At 35.2% G+C, this 23,698-nt stretch overlaps 4 protein-coding genes across 10 annotated transcripts; 1 reads left to right on the top strand and 3 right to left on the bottom strand.

Moving 5' to 3' along the window:
• The first annotated feature begins 311 nt into the window (after positions 1–311).
• On the top strand, positions 312–10,339 carry LOC107045304. The gene is made up of 7 exons (XM_029126618.1): positions 312–401; positions 469–882; positions 1,959–2,505; positions 2,585–2,667; positions 4,010–4,168; positions 9,675–9,995; positions 10,089–10,339. The coding sequence occupies exons 1-7, from the start codon at positions 390–392 to the stop codon at positions 10,287–10,289; spliced, it is 1,737 nt and encodes a 578-aa protein (XP_028982451.1). The 5' UTR covers positions 312–389; the 3' UTR covers positions 10,290–10,339.
• On the bottom strand, positions 4,571–5,765 carry LOC107045339 (pupal cuticle protein). 2 transcript variants are annotated; one of them, XM_015267587.1, is made up of 3 exons: positions 5,580–5,765; positions 5,213–5,505; positions 4,571–5,109 (listed from the first exon to the last, which is right to left on the bottom strand). In XM_015267587.1, exons 1-3 carry the CDS (start codon positions 5,589–5,591, stop codon positions 4,893–4,895), a joined length of 522 nt encoding a protein of 173 aa, XP_015123073.1. In that variant the 5' UTR covers positions 5,592–5,765; the 3' UTR covers positions 4,571–4,892. The 2 variants fall into 2 exon arrangements, with proteins under 2 accessions (XP_015123073.1, XP_015123075.1); XM_015267589.1 differs by having other exon boundaries at positions 5,231–5,505.
• Positions 10,340–10,353: 14 nt separating the features above from the next.
• On the bottom strand, positions 10,354–11,931 carry LOC107045338 (UPF0160 protein C27H6.8). Its single transcript, XM_015267586.2, has 4 exons — positions 11,580–11,931; positions 10,936–11,470; positions 10,691–10,863; positions 10,354–10,629 (listed from the first exon to the last, which is right to left on the bottom strand). The coding sequence occupies exons 1-4, from the start codon at positions 11,774–11,776 to the stop codon at positions 10,449–10,451; spliced, it is 1,086 nt and encodes a 361-aa protein (XP_015123072.1). The 5' UTR covers positions 11,777–11,931; the 3' UTR covers positions 10,354–10,448.
• Positions 11,932–12,224: 293 nt separating this feature from the next.
• On the bottom strand, positions 12,225–23,277 carry LOC107045335 (probable serine/threonine-protein kinase tsuA). Of its 6 annotated transcripts, none has more exons than XM_015267580.1 (7): positions 22,825–23,277; positions 22,188–22,756; positions 20,107–20,169; positions 17,379–17,434; positions 17,178–17,301; positions 16,556–16,724; positions 12,225–15,711 (listed from the first exon to the last, which is right to left on the bottom strand). In XM_015267580.1, exons 3-7 carry the CDS (start codon positions 20,138–20,140, stop codon positions 12,726–12,728), a joined length of 3,369 nt encoding a protein of 1,122 aa, XP_015123066.1. In that variant the 5' UTR covers positions 20,141–20,169; positions 22,188–22,756; positions 22,825–23,277; the 3' UTR covers positions 12,225–12,725. The 6 variants fall into 6 exon arrangements, with proteins under 6 accessions (XP_015123066.1, XP_015123067.1, XP_015123069.1 ...); XM_015267581.1 differs by having other exon boundaries at positions 22,188–22,732; XM_015267583.1 differs by having other exon boundaries at positions 16,556–16,712; positions 22,188–23,277.
• Between the last annotated feature and the right edge of the window lie 421 nt (positions 23,278–23,698).

Below are 23,698 nucleotides of genomic sequence, written 5' to 3'. Positions count from 1 at the left end.
TGCATATAAAAAATCCACTAATTATTGTGGATTCTGTCGCTCAATTACTTCTCTCTCTCTCTCTCTCTCTCTTTCTCTTTCTCGATAAATTCGTGTTCGCTTTCAAGGACGGTCTTTGTCTATCTGTATGAATTAAGGGAGAGAAAGAGAGAATGTGGCAATTTAACGATCCAAATTATTTCAATTGGGATTTAATCAAGGACATCACGAATACAACGCCTCAGGCTGCAGAATTTTCAATGCCGAGTAGAGTGATGCAGTAAATTGATGCAGTATTGAGTGTCTTGGATGTATATAAAGCTGAGGTTTCATCACAATCGGAACAGTTTCTCAGCGAATACTGATTATTACCGGCAGCGCTTGAGTAGCTCATATATTTATCTAGCATCATGAAAACTATTGTGAGTTTTACAAAAATTTCATTAGCCCACTCAAATACTGTTTATTCAAGTGGTTTTTTAATTTCAGCCGATTATTGTTTTGTGCATTATTGGTGGCGTTGCTCTTGTCCAAGCATCATCACCATTGACGGCATATGCTCTTCCAATAGCTTATGCTAAAATGGAAACTGGTGCTCCCATTGGTCCTGACGGACGCGTTGTTGATACTCCTGAAGTATCGCTTGCTAAGGCTGAACATGCTGCAGCTCATCTTAATGAGAAACTGAAAAATAGTTCTCCAGCAATTATTGCAGCCTACGTTAGTCCAGCGATAGTTTCCCCACTGTCAGTCATCACTAAAGCCCAGTCTGGTGCACCGATTGGCCTTGATGGTAGGGTTGTTGACACCGCCGAGGTTGCCCTTGCAAAAGCCGAACATGCTGCTGCTCACATCAATGCTAAATACAATGCAAACTACCTTTACCTGCCATCGCCATCAATTCACAACTATCATTGAATTGTAATCGCCGATTAAAACAATCAATTATTAATTGAAATTTTGTCAAATGATTTATGATGAAAAATGAACCCTTTTAAGCCTTTTTATTTTTCTTTTAATGATAATAAATATTTTGAAAAATGAATAAAGCCTATAATGCTAAATATTTTCATTCGATAAAAAAATTAATTGAAAAAATTAGAAAAGTACGCGGCGGACACACGAATGATCAAGGACGAAGGTTCTGCAAAGGATGTGTGCACCTATGTTTACCTGTAGGATATGGTAATGTAATACAATACATATAGCCACTGCTTTCCATCACAGTGTCCATTAATTATCCATTAATCATCAGCACTACACTGCGATGATTAATCTAAGCGCAAGCCTCGCTCGTGCTTTTTCTTTGTCTTTTTTTAATAATTATCTATAGAAATCAATAGAGCTTGGTGCAATAACTGACTCTCGCTGCAATGGTGCTGGGAAAATGGTATTGATGGAAATTACTGAAAGTATTAATGATGGAAATAATATATGAAATGAACTTGATATGAATGGTCATTGTCCGATTCAGAGTTGTCTCATGCGATGAAAATGTCAAGGCCAAATATCAGAGTATAGTGACAAAGGATACCTCCTTATGGGTGGAAAAGAGAGCGGCCGCCGGGCTACTCCGATTAAATTTTCAAAGCGTTCCCAAGTCAGCTCTGTTATTGTGTACACATAACGTGTAGGCCCTGATGAAAAGCTGGTATTTGAACGTTCCGAGGGGGGCAACAGAGATAAAGGTAAAGTAGCGGGGAGGCAGCAGTGCTATATAAAAGTAGGACCATTCACCAGGAAGACAAACGCAATTGAGTCTTCAAAGGCTTTGGATTACAGAGAGAGAGAGAGGGAGAGAGGGAGAGAGAGAGCCTATAGCGAGTACTGATAAACCAGCAGCGCATTATATTATTCATTAAAATAACAAAATGAATCGTTTGGTAAGTTATGTTCAGTTATTCCTCATCTCTACTGATAGTTCCTATCCATTCATTGATATCTCTCAACTATTTTCATCATATTTTTTGTCTCCATAGATTTTTGTTCTTGTGACAATGGCCGTCGCTTGCCAAGCTCAGTATCCGGGATATGGTGGTGAATATCATCATCAAGCAAAATTCGAACCCCCAGCGCCAGTGGGACCTGATGGAAATGTCATCGACACTCCAGAAGTTCAGCATGCAAAAGCCGCACACTTTGCTGAATTTAGCCGAGCCGCACAGCGTGCCGCTCAGCAAAAGGATCATTATACTCCATCATCATCAGGACCATCTTATCCCGTTCATCAAGCGTATTCTCATCCTGCCCCTGCCCATGGCCCCGTTTCACACTATAGACCAGCACCACAGCATTACTCACCACCAGCAGCAGCTAATTATCTTCAGCAACAGCATGCACATTATGCCGCACCAAGCAAACAACCATTTCAGCCTGCTCCACTTGCTGAGGATGGAACTGTCATCGACACTCCTGAGGTAGCCGCATTGAAAGCCTCCCGACTCGCTGAACTTGCTGAGGCCGAGGCTAGGGCTTATAAGAATGCTGGCCCTCAAGAGGAGCACGGTAAATATCACTTTTTCAATAGTATGTTTTTCTTCATTTTTCATCATTCAACATTCATTCATGGTCATATTTGCTTTTATTTTTCTTTTTTTCTTTCTAGCGTACGGTGCTCCTCAGAACTACGCCTATACGACACCCCAGGCGTATTCCGGATATCAATCGCAGCACCTTCTAGGATCTTACTAAATACGAGTGTTTTTTTTTTTCAAACTTGTTGTTTTTTTCCAACCAATCTGAATTGTAAATAATTTAGGCCAATAATAAATTGCATTTTCTATGAAAATTGTGGTTTGTGTGTGTGTGTTTTTTTTTCACAAACAATTTGCTCCCTTTACATTGAAGAGAACAATTCATGACGAAATATAACAGAGGTACATAGTTGGAAAAAATATATTGTGGATAGTAAAATCGGTGGTTTTAGATATTATGGTATAAACACAATATTGAGCCTGCCCATAAACCACAGTAGACAATAATGGCATAACTCGTTGCGGATAATGGAATAGATAAATGTTTAAAGCAATGATTATTATTATTATTATTCAGCGATACATTTAATCATCGTGTTATGAAAAATTCTCCCGCTCTACCTCTATCAAAAAGCCAGAGAATTCATGAAATTTTGAAGCAGTATAATAAAAGCGGAAGAATATATTTTAATGTGCACACTGTGGAAGGGTATTTGTATCGAGATCCAAGACGATTTGCATTGCGAAATAGGTCACGAGCATAATGGCTCATCATGCTAGGCGGAGAAGTACAACTTGGAGGAAGAGTATCTCGAGTATCTCGAGCATCATCGCCGAAAAAGGTCACAACGTTGCAAAAGTATTTCAACGGTACAATTGCTGATAGATGGTTTTCCTTCCATGTTTATTTTTATTTTTTGGAATGATGCTACAAATGAAACAGAGAGAGAGTCTATAGTATAGTTTACCATGAGTATCATTACTAATTGTAATTCTAGTTGAGCAGTGGAATATATAGTTGAAGTTTATTAGCGAGACCAATAAGACCAATAAGTTTGAAATCGTTTGCCATGGCCGGTACGGCGCGGATGACCACAGCACGTCATCAGGACGATATATAAAAGGCTATAGAAGTGCACTATTGAGTCAAGCTGTTATCGGAAATCAACATGACAACATTATTTTTCGTAAGTATGTAGAGACTTATTTATGCGCGCGCTCAATAAATAATTTCTTATTTATTTTGAACAATCTGAATTTAGGTGATTTTTTATTGGACACATTGGATTTTACGGTGGCTATGATGGAGCCCTTGCACCACTCTCCGATGATGGTAGAGTAATATAGAAACACCACAAGTGGCCCACACTTGCAGTTGTAGCTGGATCGCAGCCCGATTCAGAGAATGACGAGTTACTAGTGAATAGTGATACAATAATGGCCCTCCGGCTCCTCTAGGTGCTGAGGATGTTTCTCATTATTATTATTATCATCATTGTTTTTTACGTAAAAGGAAGAATACGGAGGTTTATCATTGAAATGTTTCTCGGATCAAGGCCGCTTATCTACTGGCTGGTCATGCTGAGGCACTGAAAAACATTGAAAAACCGTACGGCCAAGTTGCAATTGTTTGGAATAAGGATGATGCCGATGCTAATCACTTAGTTCTATTGCCTAATTCACACGTTGCCTACACAATTGGCCATAAAACATCGGTATATCATGGTCCATTGGCACCACGAGCGCCTGATAGTGTAGTCATCGATACGAGAGAAGTTGCCGAGGCCAAAGCCGTGCTACAATTGCCAATAGGCAACACTACATCAATGACAACTGTTGAGAATTACCACTGTTGAGATAAAGATCATCTGTGTTCTTTCTTTATTTCTAAATATTGAATGTCTCCATGTAATAATAATGGTAATTAATTTGGCATTGTCAATTAAGAAAGTCTTTACGACAGCAGCAGAAATGGATACTGCCGTGTTACCGTGATCGATTCCCCTCATTGATTGTGTTCACCGTATAGAAATAGAGAATTTATACAATGTCGAGTGTCAACTGGCCATGACGTTTATTTTTCACCGCGCCTTCAGAATAAATTATCTACCAAATTCTTGTAATCAAATAAGTGTATTCATTTTATTATTCTCAATTCATTGATCACCATAAAAACAACCACCGCAATATCTCAATTTGGATTATTCATATTCATTATCCGCACAAAAATGAAGAAAAAAAGGAAAATTAAATTTGAGAGAAATAATTTCGTCCGACATTTATCTCAATTGGGAATTATAAAATCGAGATGATACTGCATGATTATTGGAGAAGGCGGACCAGTAGTCGCGGTGTTCTCCCTTATTTGAGGTAGAGGAGGAAAAAAAACGACAATAAGTGTTTGTGAATGATACGGATAACAGTAGTTGAAAGGATTATTCAATAATTATGAGCATTAGCATTCCATGAGCCATCATGTGCTGGGCCGTCCCAAGCTGGATTGTATGCACCGGAATCATAGTGACCATGAGGAGAAAGAGAAGGAGCAGGAGGAGCAACGGCATTGTTATAGAGTGAAAAATGATGAGCTTTGGCTGCAGCAACCTCGGGTGTGTCAACAACCCTTCCGTCGGGACCAAGAGGAGCTGGGGGACCACTGAAATGAAAAATACAATAGAGTAAATTATGAAATTCAAGTTTGTTTGAGAGTGGCACATGATGCCATGATTTAAGCACTGTGGCTGCATATATGAGCCTACTGATAGCGTGTTCCATACTGTGCGCTGTGAGCATATGGAGGAGGTGATCCATTCCATCCATGATTATTCCATAGATTGGGAGTGCTGTAGCTATTGGGTGGGGTTCCAGCTCTGGCAGAGGCATCAGCGAGGGCGGCCAAATGTGAAGTTTTTGCAGCCTGAACTTCAGGTGTATCGACGACACGGCCATCGGCTCCCAAAGGTGCAGCACCATGTGGGCTGCTGGCATATCCCCCCCCCGTCCACTGAGGTTCGCTCAGGACGAGCGTAATCAAGCAGCCCAAGGGTAATATCTTGAAAGGGAAAAATCAAGCAAACTTATTTTATATGCCTTGTCCACCAGTCAAATAGTTATTAAGTTACTTACAAAATAAAACATTTTCGTTTGTTTAATTGCTGATGATATGATAATGACGACAACGATATAGTTGCAAATTCAACGTCCACATGACTTGACTCAACAATGAATCGCTCAATTTATAGAGATTCGCAATGAATTGCCCCACCCCTCTGTGCCCTGTTGAAAGATATTAGCGACACACCCAGCAGACAATGTGATCTCCTTCCTACTATATCGAGGACCCTACATTAATGCCCCGTAACATTTACACCGCCTTGAGCGTTCAATTGTTATCAGTCATCACATATTTTCATGATAATTTTTCATTTCTTATTCCCCTTCCTGGAGAACATTCTAGTTCTAGGCATTAACATTGACATTTAAATTACTAATCTGTGTAATCTCAGCACACTTGATATTATATCTGTATAATTGAGTAGAAAAAAAGTTTTCACAATAATCTATGTCTATGTCTATGTCTATGTCTATGTCTATGTCTGGGGAGAGGGCTGGGGGAAAGGATCATCTGTTTCATATAATGATAATCAGCCTTATTATACTAATAGATTCACTCATTATTTCTGAAAATTGAGACAATAATCCTAATTCGACAGATTACGCAGGATTCAACGCAATCAACGGCGCACAGGTGTCGTAAGAAAATGATTGGAATTCAGATATTGCAAAACAATGTACGTGAGCATTATCGTTACTTGGAGTTAAAAACTTATGTTGTATAAGACCGCTGATCTCTACAGAAATCATATCTATCAATTGTCCTTTCGAAATGAAATCCTATTGTGCAATTAATTCTTTCTTTGATTAGATAAATAACTACTGTGACGATTTCAATGTGTATCATTGAATTTCCCAACGTCCAAACTTTTAGCATCTGTCAGAGAGAGAGAGAGAGAGAGAGAGAGAGAGTGATATTTTTCAGAATATGATATAACAAATTAACAAATAGTTGGAATATTGAGAAATTTTCTATCGTAATATGAAAGTGAGGCAATATTTTTAAATTGACAGGAGCGAGGTAAAGTCACTCAGCCACCTCTTTTGTATAGCCTTTGCCAAGTTCCAAGTATAATGTTCTCAGGTAATCAGAGAGAATTTTAGAAATATACTGACCATTCAACTTTAGCACTCATTTATTTCATCCAGAATTATTTGTTAAGGTTTGCCGCTAGAAACTCTTTCGACTTATGACAGACCACGTGATTACAGAATATCGAAATAGATGATGCAGTGAAAAGAAAAAAATGATAAATGTTTATCAATATGTTTCGAGGTGACAACACGCAACAGACAGTGGGTAACCGCAAAAAGCTATTAAGAAACTATAATATTGAGGTTTTGGATTGAGAATTTGAAAGATTCCTAATAATTGCACGCAGCACTGAACAGAAAAACGCAACAAGAAAAAAATCTTTTAAAGAGTTCAACGCCTGAACTGACATCATGGATTTTATAGATATACCATGCAATCTATGTGACAACTGATACAATAGAAATTCCAGAGTGATATCCGCCTCTGTACTCTGACATAGGTGGGGCACACCTTTACTGCTATCTTATTGCATTTATGAATGAAAATTTTAGTGACCCGCCTTGTCTCGCCATTGTGCTCTTTCAATTTTCTCTCCATCTTTCTTTTTTTTTTTTTTTTTTTTTTTTTTTTTTTTTTTTTTTTTTTTTTTTTTTTTTTTTTTTTTTTTTTTTTTTTTTTTTTTTTTTTTTTTTTTTTTTTTTTTTTTTTTTTTTTTTTTTTTTTTTTTTTTTTTTTTTTTTTTTTTTTTTTTTTTTTTTTTTTTTTTTTTTTTTTTTTTTTTTTTTTTTTTTTTTTTTTTTTTTTTTTTTTTTTTTTTTTTTTTTTTTTTTTTTTTTTTTTTTTTTTTTTTTTTTTTTTTTTTTTTTTTTTTTTTTTTTTTTTTTTTTTTTTTTTTTTTTTTTTTTTTTTTTTTTTTTTTTTTTTTTTTTTTTTTTTTTTTTTTTTTTTTTTTTTTTTTTTTTTTTTTTTTTTTTTTTTTTTTTTTTTTTTTTTTTTTTTTTTTTTTTTTTTTTTTTTTTTTTTTTTTTTTTTTTTTTTTTTTTTTTTTTTTTTTTTTTTTTTTTTTTTTTTTTTTTTTTTTTTTTTTTTTTTTTTTTTTTTTTTTTTTTTTTTTTTTTTTTTTTTTTTTTTTTTTTTTTTTTTTTTTTTTTTTTTTTTTTTTTTTTTTTTTTTTTTTTTTTTTTTTTTTTTTTTTTTTTTTTTTTTTTTTTTTTTTTTTTTTTTTTTTTTTTTTTTTTTTTTTTTTTTTTCATTTATTAAAATTATTATCCATTCCTCCTACAGGCAATTGAGGGTGGCGCATCGGATGTGTCGGAATCATTAAATGATGGTTGTTTCAGAGCCTAGTCGAGCGATATCAATGGTGATCTATCATTAAAAACAGATGAACTTTGGTTTTTGTTATTACCACTATACAGTTTGAGTCCGAGCTAGATGGACACACCCTGGCGCTCGTTGTGTGGCGCAACCTTTATTTACTTTTTTTTTGTTTTGTTGGAATAGAAAAAAAAATAATAACAATAGGGAGAAGTAAAAAAGGCCTACTACAAGGATGGCCCGCCCATAAACAGAGTATGAACAGAACCCGAGATTCACCCTCGCAATTGTGCTACACACCATTAAAAACAAGTTCGCGTGCAGGTATTACGGTTAATCCATAGTTTTCACATTACAATTTCGTAACAGCAGAAGTTGGCTTCGATAATCGGTATGAATAATTGAATCCACACAACATAAGGAAGGATATTCGATGGAAAAATAAAATGGAAATGATGGAAAAGGAAAAACTTGTATTCCTCGTTACGATGTAAAATTGTTACGACGGATAGGTCGCGTGATTACCTCATCGTGAAATAAAAACTAGTGGTTCCATTATTACGCCCACGAGACTCGCCCAGAAGGAAAGGCATACCCAGAGTCCTCAATCCTACGCGGTCGTTGCATGACGTTTCAGTTTAGCTTATTATGTGTGAGATGAAATGAGACAATTTAAGAATAATAATAATAAGGTTTTGGTAGAATAAAACAGCCCTTCATACTTATACATAGTCCGCCGCCGCACTACTGATGAAGATTGAAAAGATTGATTTTTATATCATACCACAATATTTTATGGAAAATGTTTGCAATGTTTAAAAAAATGGCCTAATGTAATATAAATACGAATGTATTATAGCATATTGCATATATTAAGTCGTCCTTGCTCTCATCATGGTATTATATATACACACGTTAGAGATAATTTTTCATTTTCCAAAGATTGAATGATGCAAACACCTTCATGCATTATATAGAGCAAAAAATAAAAACCAAGTTTAAATTGTACGTGTCTCATTTCAATGCTGAAATAGGTTACACATTTCGAAATATGAAAAGCGAATAAGAAATGTTGAGAGAGTGAGAGCCCTTTCCCAGAGCACTGCATTATCCTGACCTCGTCGCCCCCAGCAGCCCCGCCGGCGAGTAGGTACCAAAGAATCACTATGCTTAGAACACCGTTGTCCCTTCTTGCTGGTTTAATGTCAATGTCAGATGTGCCTTTCCGTCTTAATAACTCTATCACTCTATCACTCTTCCTGAGGTCCACCTATTATCCCCTCCTCTTTTCCCCCCCATGGTTGTAAACTCTCTGGTGTTTTTCAACAACTCCCTACCCCCGATTGCCATATAATATATAAAGGGGGTACACTACAACTTGGTACAGCACAACAACCAGCACAGTCAGCGAGTACTGGAAAAAGCCAGCAACGCAGGCAAAAAAAAAAAATTTTCTTTAAAATTATATATTGTTGAACTTGAATAAAATAATAATGAAAACTTTTGTAAGTAGTACAGAGTAATTTAACTTTGAAAAGTTATTGATATATATTATACATGTTTGTTCATTCGGAAAATTCGAAATAAAATAAGACAGATTAATGTTTGATTGTGAAAAGGCGATGGTGCACGAAAATTTTTTTAAAGAAAAAAAATGTGTCATTTTTGAATATATACGTGCAACAGTGCTATGCTATAATAATAAGTGATATGAGGTGTTTCGACTGATGAAATGATTATTCTTTGCCATTTAGATGATTCTACTAGCTACAGTCGCCACTTCCTTGGCTTCCCCCGGATATTTATACGGTTATGCACCCCTGGGACACGACGGCCGAGTTGTCGATACTCCCGAAGTGGCGCATGCTAAAGCCGAGCATTTAGCGGCTCATGCCAAGGAGGCATCCAAACATGCCTATGGCTCCGGCTATGCACCTGAAAATTCCTATGGTGGACATGATTATCATCACATCAAATACCACGGACCCCCAGCTCCTCTTGGTCATGATGGACGCGTGATTGAGACCCCTGAGGTAGCTCACCTCAAGACTATCCATCTCCAAGCTCATGCACAGGTTTGCTTTTTCTTGTTCTTCCCATTCTCACTTATTTAAAAATGTTGCGAAAAATTCAAAGAATAAATAATATTTTTCAATGAATTCATTTAGGAGACCGCTAAAGCAGCAGGCTATGGACACGGTTATGATGCCATTGAGTATCACTATTCTCCAACATACTCTTATGGACATCATCAGCCTGCTCCTCTTGGACATGATGGACGTGTAATTGATACTCCCGAAGTTGCTCACGCCAAAGCAGCACATCACGCTGCTTATCATGCAGCCGCTGCTCCTGTTCATCATTATTGATTATTGAGTTATTCCTTCTGTTTTATCTATTACCTATTGTCTAAAGATATGAAAATTATAAGTATGTGTTTTTTGTCTCCTTTTTTAATAAAATGTACATTATTTTTTTTAATGACAAAAAAATTGACCAGTTGGCATTATGAATATTCTGGAAAGCCTTTATAAACATTGTTGATTTTTTCCAATTTGTAAAGCTTTTCGTGCCATTTGCAGAGCTCCCTCTCGGGTCTTGTTGCCTCCAATAAAACGCGCCGGGTGTACAAAAATACAACCGTCAATTCCAGATGTTTTGCTGAGTTGATCATCTCTCAAACCAGCCCAGATTTCAGGTAGAAAGAGGCTGACAAAGAGACCACAAGATGAAGAATTTTCAATATAATGGAAATGAAAAAACCACTCACCGGCAGGTGTAAGAGCCAAGAGCCACCGGTACTGCTTGTACTCGCCAATTGTTGTCTTGAAAAATAACATATTTGACGGAAGGATCAATAATCATACTTTTCTCCAATTCAAAATAAATGTCCTTCCATGGTACCGGTTTGGGAAGCTCGAGGATTTCTCCACTTGGATCAACCTAATAAAATGATGATTAATATATAAGTATGATACGGAATTAATTATATGAAGATGATTTATTTAAAGTAACCTGAAATCTGTTGTCAATCGCTTGTTTGACGATTGTTCTCGCTGGTAGCCACACACTAGCAGCATAATTAACGTGATACTTAAATTCCTCTCCGCACATATCCATGGCCTTAGTAAATTGTACATCAGGTTGTAGATCGACTGAATTCCAGGCTGGATTGAGCCTAGCCACTCTGGCTCCCAAATGCGTTGTGATATAATACTTAGGTTCCCCCTCGAACATTGGAACGCCATTATCAATAGCATCAACTTCTTTTATCAAAGAATTATAAACGTGTTTGAATATATTATGAATATCATCATCACTGAGAATTTCGGACACCATTTGTCGTATAACTTGATGACCAAAATGACAATAAACTAATCCAGCACTGCTCAATTTGATATCCCAATTACAGTCATCCCTTTTCATAACTGACTGTGCTGTTTCCTTGAACTCCCTCATGTGGTGATCATACCGGTGTTTATTGGCATCATATTCACCCCCTACATCCACAACAATCTCACAACTGTCCAATACATTTTGCTCTCTGGACCTGAATAAATGACCATGATACATGATGACTATTGATGACGTTTATTCTAATTTTTTATGAATCTTTATGATGATAATAATAATTTTCTTGATAATAAATATATTTTTACCTGATAATGCTTGCATCCTTATAAGCGGGTAGTTGTTTTAGCATGAAACATGCTAGTGCCTCATCACAATGGAAACAGCCACTGTGGGTGCCTATTTTTATATTAGACATTTTTTGTAAATACCGTGAACTTATTGATTTTAATTTTAATAATGATGAATATTTTGAGAAAAACTTGTTTGAAAGACACCAAAACATTTAATAGGTTATGTTGAAACCATGTGGTGGTTACCGAGACCAAGACTGTTTGACCGATCGTAAGTCTCCTTATCTACTGTGTATAAAAACAACGAAACCCCTCCCCTCCACGCGGTGACAATGATCAATATATGTTTATATTTGAAATTTTATTATGGGGGGAAAAAAAAAGGAGGAAAAGGCATATATATATATATATATAAAATAATTTTAATAATAACAATATATATTTTTCCTATGCAAAATAAATGATACCGAGTCGTTTGTATTTTCTCTCATCTTTTCTTATTGGAAAATTAAATTTCCTCATTTTGCGTGAAATGTTGAATAGGTATATCCCAAATTAGGTATGTATTAATCATCAAATAAACAAAAAAAAAGATGGATTTACATAATTTAACGGTGAAAAAAGGAACAAAATTACTTTATGAATAACTAAAACGAATTATTGTGAATTATGCATCATCACTCCGCTCTTATATATATTATTATTAAACCTCTCAATACAATTTTGAGCAATAAGTATTTGATCACCATTTAAACTAAACGAATCTCGAATAATTATACAAGTAGACAAAATAAATTTATAAAAAAAAAATTTGTTCTCCGAAATGCATTAATTTTAATAAGTGTGAATCCAATAGGCCGTGAGCTAAAGACATTTGAATCACTCATTAGCATACACACACACTGACTCACAAATTGTTATGGCAAAATAAACGTAATGGATGAAAAATTGAGATATGTATATTTTATTATCAATTTTTCAATTTTCTCTGGATTCACGAATTACCAAAACCAAGGAAGCACTTTCGGAGAACGGCATTAAGGAAAAAATTGTCTTTTTTTATATTGTAAATAATATTGATCGTTCATTTGGTGAATGAAAAATGAATGAAAAATCAAGTGATAACAGTGGTAATAAAAATAATAAAAATAGAAAAAAACCCTAGTGATTTCGAGTTTGATAGGTTTTCTCCTGACATTTTGAATTTTTCACCTCATGAAGGCAGTTTTGGGTTTGTTCATCGAAAATAGTGCCTTGTTCGCAAACGAATCGAAAATCAAGAACTTGTCTGTCAGTAAATCCTGGTGAGCAATAGTGGAATAATCGGCAGTCTCGTTCATCCGCGTAAAATCTATACATATCCTTCTCTAGACAATTGAAACTATTTACGCGTTTGTATGTTACCATTGGTTTCCAATGAATGGGTAATACTGAAGCAATTTGTGAAGATGTCACAGTTGCCAGGTCTTTGTCACTCGTTGTCAAGTCAATAATTGGCGTTGTATTACTAGTAGTAGAATATTCATAGGTTGTACTTTGGGTCTTTCCTTGACTTTCCTCAAAGAAGGATGAATTGATGATTGGATATGTCGCCAAGGGTGTTGAATGTGTTACACTTGTCATGGTAGTGATATTGATAAAATCTTTTGAATTGTCAGTGGTAATTGTCAAATCATTGATTTGTTCAATGATTTTTTCTCCAACAGCTTGAGAAATTTTCTCCAACACTTTATCATTAAGGATTTGAGATGTTTTTTCACTTGTATTTTGGCCAATTGTTTTGTTATTGTTAATGATGGTTGTCATTTTCTCAGGCTCTTCAGACTGTTGGGCTATTGATGTGGTTGATGTTACTCTCCTTGCCAAAAGTGGATGTTTTCTTATGACCGGTTTGGGAGCTAATTCATTATAAGATCTAGGAGGTTTAGCTGGTTTGGGATTTAAAAGTGGAAGTCTAGTCTTTATCATGACCGGTACTGCAGTAGTTGTTGGTGGGCTATAAACATATGTTCTTCTTGTTGAGAAAGTTTTTAATTTTGGAGCTGTCGGGCGATAAGCTGTCGTCGAAACGGTGGAGGAATAACGCTTGCGTGTTACCGTTGTGGCCGGTGTGGTTGTAGTACTGATATCAACATTATATAGAGTTGATAGTGTTGTTGACGATGTCGTGGCAATTACTTGTTTTGAAGTTGTTTGAAAAATTTGACCAATTGCTACCTCAGTAACATTTTCAACCAATGATTCAAAAATACTACTTTCATTGACATTTTTAGTTACAATGGACTGCTGCTCTCTGTAACTCTCTGGCTCGTAATTATCATCAACGTAATCTTGTGATATAATATCATGAGGAGGAATATTATCTATAAAATCGAGTCCAGGATCTTTGAGTTTGTTTTTGTCCTGCTGAGGTTGTTCATCAGATTGCGGATAAATTTCTTGGGTAAATTTCAACACTGTATCATTTGCCATTTCATTGATTTTTACAATAGTAATGTTTTGCTCCATTTGTTTGGTTGTTGTATTTGACTCTTCTGTCGTGACTAAATAGTCGGAATCATCAGATGTAACATTTTTATCATCATCATATTCGTAGTATTCGCTATAAGAATCTATCTCTGCAGTAGTAGTAGTATTCAATTCTGTTGAACTCTCAGAGTCATTGAAATATTGGTCATTCTCCTCATAATCCTCTTGTTGATAATAATCAGGCACTAGTTGTTCTGCACTAGTTGTATTTTTGGGCTCCTGCAGCTCTGTCGAGTTGTTTGTTGGGGCAATCGTTGTCATTTCATTCTCTTGAAATGTTTCCCTTTCATCCACATCAGTTTGTCTTTTCTTCCTTGGTTGGTTCAACAATAATATATTTCTTCCAAATGTACTATCAGACTTTCTGCTGTTTCTTATTTTGGGAACATCTTTGTAGAATGGATCAAATGACTCATCACCTTCTTTATAATCATCATAACTTGCAGGAATTGTCGGCAGTGGAAGTGTAACTAATTGTGTAGTATTGAGAGGCCTTCCAGATTCATCACTGACACTTGCTTTTGCCGTGACTATTACTCTTGATTGGGAGGGAAGAAGAGGTGAGGGGGGGTTTTGAGGCCCTAGTCTTTGTATTTCTGGAGGAGACAAATGAATTGTTACTTGATGAGGTTTCAATTGGGGAATTGGCGGTGGAGGAGGCAGATGTATGTGTTGTGTGACTCTCGTAGTAGAACTTTCAGGAGTTTTTGGTGTTGGATAAAAAGATCTAACTGTTGGTGGGCCAGTATCAGATGGAGGAGCTATTGATAAAAATCCACCAGATATTCGATGCTGGTGAGAGGTACTCTGACTTTGACTTTGACTTTCTTCCTTAATTTCATGTTTAATTTTATCCATGGAGGACTTGTCTCGAGGAACAGGTGATATAGTTAATTTTGAAATTTTTCCTTGATTTGTTGATTGTATTGGCTCGAGCAATGTTCGCTCATTACTACGGCTCTTTGAATTATCCTCCTCTCTTTGATAATCATCAGCAGTCTCACGGGTATTACTACTGTGCAATGTAAATTGTTCAGTTGTACTTATAATTCCATGATTATGATTATGAAATATGGGATTTATTAAGGGAGGATTATTGGCATTGCCAGTGAGTAAAGTTTGGAGTGTTGACGAGGTAGCGCGGAATAACTGCGGTGACACTGATGATGATATTTGATGAATCTGGGGGGCTCCTGTTGTTGAACTTGCACCCTGATTACTGAATAACTGATAGGAAGTTGCTTGATTGTTGTTGTTGTTGTTGTTGTTGTTGTTGTTGTTGTTGTTGTTGTTACTGTTGTTGTTACCGTTATTGTTATCAATCTCTTCATTATTATCACCACTGTGATAAATATATTGATGATGATAACCACCATTCTTGTCATTATCATAGCGTGACTTGGATTGACTAGTTTGGACGGATGAGAATGGTGATGGCTGATGTTGAAAATGTTGAGGATAATCATTTGCGGAGGTAATCGAGGATATTGCCGATATTGGAGTAGTTGTTGTACTGCTCATTGTTGTTGTAATTGCTCTTACTGATGTTGTCTGGTGGAGATTAAGATTATCAATTAGAGTCGGAGATTCGTCATCATTAACAGGTTCTTCGTGTAAACTGAAATGTCCAAAGAATATTGGATTATTAACGTGGACTTGTACGCATTTGATATTCCATTTCCCCGTTAAAGGTATGTCAAATGAAAGGCATTCGGTGTCGGTGGTCCTTGCGAAACCGTCCAACTGATTGTGAGGTGAATGGTCTTACTACCTATAACCGCCCAAGACGGATGTGTTTGGTAATAATAAAAATGTTTGGTGTTAGTTTGACTCTATATGACATGCCAAATAAAATTTGCATGGAGAATGTTTAATTTTAATATAGTGAATAATAATGACAAGTACTCTGAAAATATAATGTCAAACGAAAAAAAAAAAAAAAAAAAAAAAAAAAAAAAAAAAAAAAAAAAAAAAAAAAAAAAAAAAAAAAAAAAAAAAAAAAAAAAAAAAAAAAAAAAAAAAAAAAAAAAAAAAAAAAAAAAAAAAAAAAAAAAAAAAAAAAAAAAAAAAAAAAAAAAAAAAAAAAAAAAAAAAAAAAAAAAAAAAAAAAAAAAAAAAAAAAAAAAAAAAAAAAAAAAAAAAAAAAAAAAAAAAAAAAAAAAAAAAAAAAAAAAAAAAAAAAAAAAAAAAAAAAAAAAAAAAAAAAAAAAAAAAAAAAAAAAAAAAAAAAAAAAAAAAAAAAAAAAAAAAAAAAAAAAAAAAAAAAAAAAAAAAAAAAAAAAAAAAAAAAAAAAAAAAAAAAAAAAAAAAAAAAAAAAAAAAAAAAAAAAAAAAAAAAAAAAAAAAAAAAAAAAAAAAAAAAAAAAAAAAAAAAAAAAAAAAAAAAAAAAAAAAAANATGATGTATGATTTTTTGCACACACAATGTCGGGGAAAATTATTATAAAATGGATGACATTTTACCTGAGTGTCACAGCATTGTTGCCATACAACTCGAGATTGAGATTATAAAATCGCTCGCTTTTGCTGCAGTCGACTTCATCCACTCGTTCACAAACCCTTGTCTCCTGGTCGAAGACCGTGCCATTCAGACATAGAAATTTAATGTCCATTATCTCATCTGAAATGACATCTCACGGTAACACGAGAGATCTAGTATTATTTTACATACTCTCTGATAAAAATATTGTACAATAATAATAATAGAATGTTTAATCATTCAGCGGGAGGGAGCGGAGGGGAGGCAGCTGCAGTAGTCGACCACTTTCTCGGCTGCTGCAACTGCCCCGCCGCCGCTGCCACCGTTACTAACCTCTTGAAAAACCTTTAAAAAAATCTACAAGTGAAAAATGTCGACAGCCGGTCCTTGTTAATTTATGTAAGCGATTATGCAAGTTATGCTCAACCAATGTCTTGCTGATCCTTTTTCCCATATGTTAAAGTAACAAAATCACAATCCATTATATATGAGCTTACGCAGTTGAATAAAAATCAATCAGTATGACGAGTCATAATTACAGCATTATTATAAATGATTTTCATTTCGATTGACAACTAACACAATATAATAAGATTTACCATGTACCTTTCTGACCGATGGTACACACGTGGAACATCTGACAGCCGGCCTCGACATCAGCATAGTATCCACCAATGACCTTGCCCTGGCATGAAAAATTCGTCTCCGGGAGATTGTCAAAGTCCAAGTACTTTGATGAAATGAAAGATATATTGCAATATATTACAAGTTAAAAGAAAAGAAAAGAAAAAATTATCAATAACTTACACCAGGTTCCCCCGCGCTGCACAATCCATATTTCAAGTCGATAATGGACAAGATAACTGGAACAAAAAATTAAATAATAAGTGGATGATGAACAAATCAAATTATCAATAAAATACTAAATAGAGTGCTTAAATTCAACACCTCCAAACTGCTAGTGTTTCATCATTAGATTATAACATCAGTGAGAATAGTGTTTCAAGGAAGATGGAGAAATTTACCGGAATATTCGAGCCCTCTACTTCAAGATACGCACTTGTTTGTAAGATATATATATATACATATAAACACCCCAGCGCTGGAAAATTTGATTGAACGCAAGTAGTTGTAGCCAGGTTCTCTCCTCAAAACTACAAATACAAGGAAAAAGAAGAAAAGATGCGATGGAATTTTTTTCAGCAAGGGAAAAAGGAAAGCGTCGAAGATTCCGCTGTAGGAACAGAAATTTCTCAAATAATTCCGACTGTTTGTGTCTCTTGGAGTGTAACGTTGAATTCTGCCAACTCCAAGGCAGCATTCACCGTTATAGCGTATACGTTGTGAATACATTCGAGAATGTCCTGTCTCTTTTACAAACTCTCCAGAAATGTAGTCACGTTTGGAAGTAGTCCTTGAACGGTGATATTCCAACAACCAGCAGAAATCAATCAATGAAAGTTAATAATGGTGATTGCCACTTTTTCATCATTTAGATTTCAATAGTTTCTATTATGTTGTCAGGAGTGTTGTTAAAAATTCATTCATTCATTGATTATACGCATGAAATAGTAATTGGAACGGCGGCTCTGTACTGCACAATACTTAAACATCACCTATGTATTTATACACGTGTGCCATCAGGCCGATGATGAATTTTTTGTTTTCTATTTTCTGGATTAATAGTGAAAATCAATGAAAATATTTTTGTCGCTATAAATATCGACTTTTATTGGAATAATGATCTATATGTATTAATCAGAGTTTTAATTAAGTATCCAAATAAAGCCAATTAATAATGACCTTGCTTTTTTTGCAACTTGATGATCAATATATTTAATAGAATCAAGATCTAGATCTTTGTTTTTTTTTGTTGTATGTATTTATTAATTAGAGTCAATTGGAAAAATGAACCGGCAGTATATCCTACCCAAATGATATAACGTCCGCACGTAATGACTGTGTGAATGCCGTGACATTTATCGGCGTGCGGGTCGTCCTCCCGTGGATTGGCAGGCCCGCCGAGAACTCGTCTTCGCATCCTGACAGAAAACATACCCGAACGATAAATATCAAGATCTCACTTTCACGTGTCCTTGACAAATATAGATATATAAATAAGACAACTATGACAATATAAAAAAAAAAACGTAGAATGCAAATATAATGAAAGATGGTAAGTTTATCAGCTTGAAAAGGGCAGCGTAGTTGGGCATATGATATGCTATAGAAATGTACCTTTCACCTCGTCATACATGGTCATTTATTCATATTTAGAGACATCATTCGTCTATTAGAGATAGATAGATAGATAGAGAGAGAGAGAGAGAGAGAGAGAGAGAGAGAGAAACAACAAATCACCAATGAATGAAAATAAGGTGGATCGAAATGATGACCAACTCGAGATGTATTGCAAACCCACACGATAGGGACGCAGTTGTAAGGTCGAACATTGGTATTGCACAATTCACCGCGTTAGCGGCGTGCATTCGACCGAGAAGCTATATAACTCGGTGTTCCGCATCGAAGAAAGCATCATCCACCTTTAATACAAACATGAATTTATTATTAATAGGTAGTTGAGGATGAGGATTTAGGCCACCATATGACATGTCAAATTTTGTCGAGGAATCACTAGATGAGCGACATGTATTGAAAAGAAATTGAAAAAGACACGAGCGGAAAACTATTAAACATCCACTATTGATTAACGAAATTGTCAATTTGAAAATGGAATAGCCCATATCGATATATTTATACAAGAGATAATTGCACCGATTATCTGCTCATATGAGAAGCCTTCAATCACCGGAAGCACCTTTCTAAACGACAAACTCATGACGAGCGAAAAATTATAAAAATATTAAACAATGAAATATAAAATGATAATGCAACAGGTTGCAAAAGTTTCTTATTCCTCACAGAGAGCATTGCATATATTTTTATTATTGTTTTCCTCTCATCCCTATAATTTTCCAATTGAAAGAAAAGGCGCATGCATCCCTTATATGCGACTGTAGTATACATGAAAGTATACATGTTACATAGAGTTGCAATGGAAAGTGTGTATAAAGGACTCGAGCGCATAGCGCGTCTTGTTGACGTTGTATATGCACCACTATTCCTCATTTTCGCTGTCATTGACGTGAGCGATAAACATTAAGAGAAAAAACAACGGAAAGTATGGACATGTTTTTATGTCTCAATTTTTAAGGAAGATTGATGAAACATGAATCCTCCTCTCTCGTTCTTTCACATAATTACCGGAAGAATCCTCCGCACATCCTGCGGCATCATCATCATCATCATCATCATCATTATGATAGAAGCAGTGCGTAATTATAATAAACTTCAATGGTTGACTGGCAGTATCTAGCCATCAGTCCTACCTACGCTTTTCGACCGCAATATGCATACCACCGTTTTATAGTGTATACAATACACGCGCGTCTATACAATATTCCACTGTTGGTCATCTTTGTGACCCTTGTTTTCATTTTTAAAACTTTCAGATCTCGAGAATATATTGCCTTACCCTGTAGTAGAAATCCATGCAGCGCGAGGTTCATGGCTAGGTGCAGTATTTGACTCGTTCCTCCTGAAATTTAACAACAATATAAATGAACCATTTAAATGTCAAACGTGTTTTCAAAGAAATTGATATTGTAATTTCAGGTTAGCATAAACTAAGTTACTAGGAAAGAAAATTTTCACCTTACGTAAAGTCGACGTGAACCTGTTCATATTTTCATGCAGACACGCAAGTTTTGCCTTTGCTTTCCCCCCGATACTGTTATACATCGGTGAACATAATCGCTTGATTTTCCTAGTAATACATACACCACCACTCTATTTAATTTTTACACCATCATCATCACTCGTTCTAACCATTCTACTCCAATATGTAACAGTCGTTTTAAGCACAAGCCGCCTGGGGCCAATAGTATCAAATCAAAATTTACAGCATGCAACCTTTTGTGTATTCATTTATGTACCTATACTCATGTTTATTATACAACTAAAGTTGTGAACACCAGAGAAAGCGATACCTATCTCATTTTGCGCGTCGCCAATTCTACTCACAATTTCATTGCTCATTCGAGTATGAAACGTGCATCATCCTTGCGTACTTCTGAGTGAAAAAATTAGACGCGCTTCATGTACATAATTAAGCAATCATTTAGAAAAAAAAAAAGGGAAAAAAATTCAATGTGGAAATCAAAAAGTTTTTTTTTCTTTTGTTGAAATTAATTCTTTTATTTTTCCCTCTACTAAAAGTACCATCCTAATAGGTGCACATCAACGGCACTTTCTAACTCATTGCTCTCGCATTGAGTCACGAACTCTCATTCACATACGAAATTCAGAGGAGGTTCAATAATTGGGGATAGAATCGCATATAATCGAGACTGGATGATGCCACTCGCTTTCACTATTCTCTCCTTGACTCGGACAAAAGCCATAATGCAAAGGATAATGCGAAAGAAGGAAGAAATAAAAAGCTGTATACGTGTAAATATATAATCGGTGTAAAGGAAAGGAGGGGTTGAGATATTTTGGAGATTAAAATATTTACAACATCCAGCGGCTCAGCGGCGTCTTGGAGTTGATATACTTTGTGGTATTTCAAAATGAGTAGCAAGCGCGTGTGTAGAAAAATAAAGAAAAAAAGATGAAAATAATAGTAATATTATAATACATATCAAGGGAGAAATGGGAAAAAACCACTTTGAAAGGAATTTCGTGTAAAAATAAATGCCCGAATAAATAACAGGCGCGTGTGTGTGATGAAAATAGTTTATACGCGCACTCATAAAAGAGCAAGAATCTAATCTAAAAGATATGCAGCAAATTTTTCATGCATACAGCTGAATATTGGTCGTCGTCAGAAGCCATTTGTGAAAGTTGCGTGTTGAGAGCCGGTTGTTCACAGCTCTCAGCGGAGAACTGGGGAAATTATAATTGCGGCTGAGATGAATCGAATCTGCTCCACAACGGTAGTTTGGTGACGGTTTCGAATCCATTTTACCACCCAAATGACGCAAAACATTTTTCACTCATTCCTATTTAGATCAATTTCTAGAAAGAGCATCGTATCCATCCAATCACGTCGTAATATAATTTATACAAGAATCTACAATATAATATACGGCACCTTAGCTTAGTAAACATTTTATTATTTCCACGGAAGGGAATGAAAAATGATTCGTACCAGAAATGGTAAAATCTGTTCAATCCATACTAACTAATAACTCTTAGCTATTAAAAGCAAAAGAAAAATTGTAAATATAAGCCAATAATAAACATAGAAGCACTATGGTCACATGGTTCTGTTTGAAAACCGTTAGTCTCTGTGCGTGTTATTCAGTGTTGGTGAATGCGAGTTAATTGATTAAAGACCAGTATGTACCAAATATTGACTTGTTCATCGAATGGCATACTAAGTACTTAAAACTTTTCCCTGCTCTATGTACAATCAGCTGATATATTAATAAAACGAGTATTACATGGTCATTTTCAATAATTTCGGCTACTCAGCTTAGTGAGTAATACTAGATAATTACTAGAGGATATGCTATAAAGTTTCATGCAGATGTAATGATTTTTATCTTTTACCTTTTCTGTAAATGGCCACAAAATTAAAATTGATTTCCTTGATTTAACAGGAGATTTCTTCCCCCTGCATATAATACTTTCGGTTTCTCACAATAATATTTCAATTAAACTGAAGAAGAATGAACAACAACAAAAAAAAAAAAGTAAAATAAAATGAAATAAAAAATTCTCAATTATAGTGATAACACTTGAAATGTTTCATTGTTCCTTTTTCGTTCATCGTCGAAGAATTGCACGAATCATTCCACCGGCGCATTGCCCCCATCTTTCAACATTAATTAGCTGCACCTGTATTCACATTGTATTTTCCATGATACGGGATTTCATTAGTTTTCCTCTTTTAATCCCTGCATTCGTTAATTCGCAAAAGTCCATCCATAATTTCGGTTTTTTTCCTTCTTCACTACGGGCGATATTCACCACCAGAAAATGATTTGTAAATTTCTTTCCAGAACTACCGTAAAACTTTCTTTCATCGAAAGTCGTCAGTGAGTATAGTAGCTGTGGGCGTGTTTCTCGGTCGAGTCACATAAACAGCTGTTGCCCTGGAATGGGTCTACTGCTGTTTCCTTATTTCAAAGCGCAAAATATGTGGTATTTACAATTGATATCAAAGAATCACTCTTTTTTTTTTTACCTTTCCATTTCCATAACTTGGAATCTATTCATATTCATTCAAGTACTCGGTTATAAATCCACCTGATGATGTTGTTTCTCATTGTGGAATTCCTTTCTTCCTTGGGATTTCGCTTGCAATTACAAATTTTATATTTTATCCTAATTAGTTTATCTTGTCCGTCAGTTGGGGTGAAGATTTTTTTAAATTTCTTCAAAAATCACATTATTATTGCCACACGTTTGAATTCAAATAGCGGATGATATTTAATTGCATTGAATTTAATGGTGTTACATGATCACTATGGGCCAATCACTTTTATGAATGAGATGATACATGTTGAGTATTCAACCGGCGCGTGTCACGGAGAAGCCAAGTGGTAGACTAAGCCACTGGCGAGGTATATAGCAGACTACGTGAACGCATTTCTTATCCCCTACTGCCTGTCCACCTCTCGCGCGTTCACGTGGTCGTTTATTCGTATCATATACAGCCGCCGCCGCCGCCGCCGCTGCCGCCACCACCATCACCACCACTCAACACAATTATATCATTTAATCAACAATTTTTGTTTCAATTTAATAACTTTTCCTCTTGGCCTTCATCATGCAATTCCTTCCATTCTAATCCAATTATAATTCACTATAGTAATTTTTATTGTAAAATGAACCAACAAAAAAAGTATATATATGAATAAATAAATAAACTTAAGGCAAGTTACTGGCAAATCAATGTTCAATAAATTCAACTCGATATGGATTCAAAAAAATTTTCACGTGTACTGAGGCCATGCAAAGCTGTAAACTACCTAACACCCGGGAAAAGTGAGCCGGCTGGCCTTCGCGACACTGTTGTACTCACTTATACACATTTATAAACGACTGGACGTACTTTA

Source organism: Diachasma alloeum, unplaced genomic scaffold (genome assembly GCF_001412515.2).
Source record: "Diachasma alloeum isolate Michigan unplaced genomic scaffold, Dall2.0 Dall_scaffold_00914, whole genome shotgun sequence".
Taxonomy (NCBI): domain Eukaryota; kingdom Metazoa; phylum Arthropoda; class Insecta; order Hymenoptera; family Braconidae; genus Diachasma; species Diachasma alloeum.
The sequence above is the reverse complement of the archived record's forward strand: the minus strand, read 5'-3'. Positions and strand labels throughout refer to the sequence as shown.

Coding starts and splice junctions, on each gene's coding strand:
- LOC107045304 (XM_029126618.1), top strand. Junction 4,169..9,674: donor CAATTGGCCATAAAACATCG/GTATATCATGGT, acceptor TTTGCCATTTAG/ATGATTCTACTAGCTACAGT. Junction 9,996..10,088: donor ATCTCCAAGCTCATGCACAG/GTTTGCTTTTTC, acceptor GAATTCATTTAG/GAGACCGCTAAAGCAGCAGG.
- LOC107045339 (XM_015267587.1), bottom strand. Junction 5,110..5,212: donor CAGTATGGAACACGCTATCA/GTAGGCTCATAT, acceptor TTTTCATTTCAG/TGGTCCCCCAGCTCCTCTTG.
- LOC107045338 (XM_015267586.2), bottom strand. CDS start 11,776: ATGTTTTGGTGTCTTTCAAACAAGTTTTTCTCAAAATATTCATCATTA. Junction 11,471..11,579: donor AAGGATGCAAGCATTATCAG/GTAAAAATATAT, acceptor TCATTTATTCAG/GTCCAGAGAGCAAAATGTAT. Junction 10,630..10,690: donor CTTGGCTCTTACACCTGCCG/GTGAGTGGTTTT, acceptor TCTCTTTGTCAG/CCTCTTTCTACCTGAAATCT.
- LOC107045335 (XM_015267578.1), bottom strand. CDS start 18,550: ATGTCACGGCATTCACACAGTCATTACGTGCGGACGTTATATCATTTG. Junction 17,435..18,501: donor GCGGACGTTATATCATTTGG/GTAGGATATACT, acceptor TTTTTGTTCCAG/TTATCTTGTCCATTATCGAC. Junction 15,712..16,555: donor AACAATGCTGTGACACTCAG/GTAAAATGTCAT, acceptor TGGACATTTCAG/TTTACACGAAGAACCTGTTA.